General features: G+C 60.4%; 1 protein-coding gene across 1 annotated transcript; it reads right to left on the reverse strand.

Annotated features, from left to right (window-relative positions):
• Positions 1-1,043: 1,043 nt before the first annotated feature.
• On the reverse strand, positions 1,044-4,270 carry LOC112124603 (large proline-rich protein BAG6-like). The gene is made up of 4 exons (XM_029914019.1): positions 3,969-4,270; positions 3,407-3,495; positions 1,784-1,901; positions 1,044-1,333 (listed from the first exon to the last, which is right to left on the reverse strand). The coding sequence occupies exons 2-4, from the start codon at positions 3,482-3,484 to the stop codon at positions 1,044-1,046; spliced, it is 486 nt and encodes a 161-aa protein (XP_029769879.1). The 5' UTR covers positions 3,485-3,495; positions 3,969-4,270.
• Between the last annotated feature and the right edge of the window lie 831 nt (positions 4,271-5,101).

The raw sequence follows: 5,101 nt of genomic DNA on the forward strand, positions 1-5,101 counted from the left end.
GCCCCCCCACCCCCACCCCCAGCCAGGGCTCAGCCCCACGGCACTCACCTCCAGCCGGCCCAGGATGCCCTGCACGTCTCGGAGCATGTGCTGTGCCATCAGCAGGCGGACGCGGGGCTCGCTCTGGAACGACAGGGCGGGGCCGGGTCAGGGCTGGGCCTGGGAGTGGAGCTCACAAGGGGACAGCCTGATACTAACCCGGACCAGACCCCAGGCCCAGCCACCCAGGACCCCCAGTCCAGACCCCCCAGGACACCCCCCAGGCTCGTCCAGCCTGGGACCCCCACCTCCTGGATGAGATCCATGGCCCTGCCTGCCCCACCCCCCCGATGAGACCCACAAACTATCCTGCCAGGTAACCCCATGATCAGCCCCATGGGCCCACTGAGCTCTTGCCTGTCCTCTCTAGCCCTGCCCCCCCAATTTCACTGGTTCAGACCCAGAACCCCCCTGTGCTCTGCCAATTCTCTAACCCTTCCCAGACCCCCCCCGCCCCCAACCCCCTGCTGACCTTTCACCCCTCCGCCCCCCGCGCCCACCCCCCTCCAGTACCTGTATGGGAGCCTGTTCCATATTAATATGAACATCCACAGAGGATCCGTCGATCTTAGGGGGAGGAGGGAGGAGACGGGCGTGAAGGAGGAAGAGACGGAGAAAACCAAAGGAAACAAAAAAGGAGGAAAGGAGGAAAAACAGGAAAAGAAAGAGAAAAATAAATAAAAACAGAGGAAGGGGGGAGGGGCCACAGACACTCAGCACAAGTGGGAGGTGGATAGAGACTGGACCCCTCCTGCCCTCCCCCAGCCAGGATGGAACCCAGGAGTCCGGGCTCCCAGCCCCCCCCGCTCTGACCACTAGCCCCCACTCCCCTCCCAGCACCGGGGAGAGAACCCAGGAGTCCTGAGTTCCCACCCGTCCATCACACACCGGCTAGACGATCTCACACCCGTCAGAGAACCACACAGAGAATAAACCGAAGCAAACTGCCAGAGGAAAGCGAGAACCTGCCTCTTCCAGGAGCCCACCCCCGGCGGCCACTGGGGCTAGCGCTGCCGGCAGGAGAGAGCCCCCCCCGCCCCCGTAGCACGGCGCCCCCCGCAGGAACTCACCTGTGAGGGCGGCTGCGGGTCCATAATGCTGACTGGTAAATTGAAGGTCCCGACCATGACATAGCTGTTGGCGTTACGGTCGTGGACGGTGGCACCGGCTCCCCGTCCCCCGATGCCATTGTGGGGAGCTGAGGCCGAGCTGGCTCCAGAGGGACCCCCAGAGGAGGGCGACTGAGTCTGGGGAGGGGCACGTTCCACCAAGTGGATCACTTTGCCCCCAACATCTTGGAAAGAAGAGACAAAGGGGGCAAAATCAGAACCTCAAACCTCTGGTCTCCATCCCCCCAAGCTCTACCGGTGCCCCTCACTCCCGACACGCAGCCCCGGCCAGCCCAGCCCTGGGCCCCGCCCCCCTCCCAGCTCTACCGGTGCCCCTCACTCCCGACACGCAGTCCCGGCCAGCCCAGCCCTGCCCCACCCTAGCTCTACCGGTGCCCCTCACTCCTGACACGCAGCCCCGGCCAGCCCAGCCCTGGACTCCCACCCCACCCAGCTCTACCGATGCCCCTCAGTCCTGACACACAGCCCCCTGCTAGCCCAGCCCTGGACTCCCTCCAGCTCTGTCGGTGCCCCTCACTCCCGACCCGCAGCCCCTGCCAGCCCAGCCCTGGACTCCCACCGCCCCCAGCTCTGCCGGTGCCCCTCACTCCCAAACCGCAGCCCCCGACACTCACTATATTCTTTAAGCTTCTTGTCATCCTGCAGGACGCGTCCCTGGTAGATCAGACGCTGTTTCTCCGCGGGGATATTTACTGAGCCCGCAATGTGCTCTTTGAACTCCTTCACCGTCACCTACAGAGGAAAGGAGCAAGAACCAGTGGGGTCAAACCCACCCCCCATCACCTCTTCTCAGCTCACACGCTTGGGTCGCCACCCTGTGCATGCAGACACCTAAGAATGGCCGTACCGGGTCAGACCAAAGGTCCATCCAGCCCAATATCCTCTCTGCCGACAGTGGCCAATGCCAGGTGCCCCAGAGGGAGTGAACCTAACAGGCAATGATCACGTGATCTCTCTCCTGCCATCCATCTCCATCCTCTGACAGACAGAGGCTAGGGACACCATTCCTTACCCATCCTGGCTAATAGCCATTAATGGACTTAACCTCCATGAATTTATCCAGTTCTCTTTTAAAGGCTGTTATAGTCCTAGCCTTCACAACCTCCTCCGGCAAGGAGTTCCACAGGTTGACTGTGCGCTGCGTGAAGAACTTCCTTTTATTTGTTTTAAACCTGCTGCCCATTCATTTCATTTGGTGACCCCCAATTCTTGTATTATGGGAACAAGTAAATAACTTTTCCTTATCCACTTTCTCCTCATCACTCATGATTTTATAGTCCTCTATCGTATCCCCCCTTAGTCTCCTCTTCTCCAAGCTGAAGAGTCCTAGCCTCTTTAATCTCTCCTCATAGGGGACCCGTTCCAAACCCCTAATCATTTTAGTTGCCCTTTTCTGAACCTTTTCTAGTGCCAGTATATCTTTTTTGAGATGAGGAGACCACATCTGTACGCAGTATTCAAGATGAGGGCGTACCATGGATTTATATAAGGGCAATAATATATTCTCCATCTTATTCTCTACCCCCTTTTCAATGATTCCTAACATCCTGTTTGCTTTTTTGACCGCTTCTGCACACTGCGTGGGCATCTTCAGAGAACTATCCACGATGACTCCAAGATCTTTTTCCTGACTTGTTGTAGCTTAATTAGTCCCCATCATATTGTATGTATAGTTGGGGTTATTTTTTCCAATGTGCATTACTTTACATTTATCCACATTAAATTTCATTTGCCATTTTGTTGCCCAATCACTTAGTTTTGTGAGATCTTTTTGAAATTCTTCACAGTCTGCTTTGGTCTTAACTATCTTGAGCAGTTTAGTATCATCTGCAAACTTTGCCACCTCACTGTTTACCCCTTTCTCCAGATCATTTATGAATAAGTTGAATAGGACTGGTCTGAGGACTGACCCTTGGGGAACACCACTAGTTACCCCTCTCCATTCTGAGAATTCACCATTAATTCCTACCCTTTGTTCCCTGTCTTTTAACCAGTTCTCAATCCATGAAAGGACCTTCCCTTTTATCCCATGACAACTTCTCTGGGGTGGGGTGCAGGAGCTGGCTGGTCGGGGACCCACCACCCCAGGCTGAGATGCGGCTGGCTCTGGGGTGGGACGCAGGATCTGCCAAAGAGCCGAATGGGGCCGGTGCAGAGCATCCCTTGGCGCCGGCACGGACCCCCAAGGGAAACGGCCCCCGGATCGAGCCACACCCAGCAGCCTCCCAACCTCTCACCTCCGCCTCCACGGTGAAGGTCCTGGTCTGCGAGTCGAGCGTCTTCACCATCACCTCGAGGTTCTCCGGCTCCGCCATGGCGCCGGCTCCTGTCACGGGACAGCGGGTTACGCGAGCGGGTCCCCTCGTCCCTCCAGATCAGCTGCCCCTGGGTGTCCTGAACCCCCCCTCGCCTTATACCCCTGGCCCTCCCTGCCCCCCAAACCCCTCCCCTGCCCCCCACACTCCTCCCCTCTCCCACCCCACATCCCCAGCCCTCCCGCCACGCTCCTCCCCTCCCCCACCTTCCCCCCCTCCCCCCCCCACACCCCTCCCTGCCCCCCAAACCCCTCCCCTTCCCCACTCCTCCTGCCATGCTCCTCCCCACTCCCACCCCACATTCCCACCAAGCTTCTCCCCTCCCCCACCTTACACCCCTGCCCCCCAAACCCCTCCCCTGCCCCCCATGCCCCTCCCACCCCACATCCCCACCCCTCCGGCCACGCTCCTCCCCTCCCCCACCCGACATTATCCCGGGGGGGCCACACGCGCAGCTCGGACTCGCCCCCCCCCCGACGCTCACCCCGCTCCAGGGGCCGCTCTCGGCTGGGGGTGGGGGAGGGGCGCCAAGTCCAGCTGGCCCCGCCCCCCGGCCTCCCAGGCGGGTACTTCCGGTCAAGCCGGAGCCACTTCCGGTGCAGCCCAAGCCCCAGGGGGCAACTTCCGGTCCCCTGCAGGGGTCCGGCGGCCGCGGGGGGGGGGGAGGAACACCTCGGGGCCCCCCCGGGCGGGGAGACGCTGCGGGCCCGGAACGGGGCGAAGCGGCCGCGGGACCCGGCGCCTCCTTGGAGCGACTCCCTCCAGCCGCCTCTCGCCGCCGCTGCGCCCGACTGCGCATGCGCGAGAGCTGCGCGCGCGCGCGCGCGCCCCCTCTTTCCCACTACCGGTCCTTCGCCTCGGGGCTGTCCGGGCAGGCGCCTGACTAAATACACCGTGAAACCGACCTACTCGCCCTCCCCCGCTCCCGCCGCTCGTTCCCTGATCGCTCCTTGGCTCCGAGCTGCCGGGTCTGTTCGCCCTGTGGCGGCGACGCCGCTTGTTCGCCTCCGATCGCGAAGATTTTGTCCAGGCACCTTTCGAGCTCCTATACCCGGCTCGAGGGGCCTCTCCAGCCCGCGCCTGCGTACTAAGGCCTTTGTCCACCATCTTTCTTCTGGGCGGGCCCATGCGGCTGTGTATGCGGTGAAGGCAGCGCGGCGGCCATCTTGGAGGTTGGCGTGGAAATGATGACGCGGATCCCCCGGCCCGACAGATCTTTTGAGGGCAACACTTGGCGCTCCAAGGAGCCGAAGCGGCGGCCATCTTGGTTATGGGCGCAGACTTATGACACCTGACTTGCCACCATATTTGTTGAGGGCACATTTTCCCACTCCTGATTGGCGGCCATGTTGTACTTTATCCCCAATGGGAGGGGGGGAATAACCCCCCTCACCCGCCATCTTTCTTATGGGCAATGAGTTTGGCTAGGCAGAGAATGCCAGGTTGTTATTGTAGGGTCTCCCACTCCTCTTTGTGTTATTGTAGGGTCTCCACAAAACACTACAGGCCCCGGGCATGTTTATGTTACTGTAGGGCCTCCCCAAAATGGTGAACATGCCTCCCCCAGCTTGTGTTATTGTAGGGTCTCCTCAAAACACTACAGGCCCCAGGCATGTT

Source organism: Terrapene carolina, unplaced genomic scaffold (assembly GCF_002925995.2).
Source record: "Terrapene carolina triunguis isolate 2854851 unplaced genomic scaffold, T_m_triunguis-2.0 Scaffold26747, whole genome shotgun sequence".
In the NCBI taxonomy this organism is placed as follows: domain Eukaryota; kingdom Metazoa; phylum Chordata; order Testudines; family Emydidae; genus Terrapene; species Terrapene triunguis.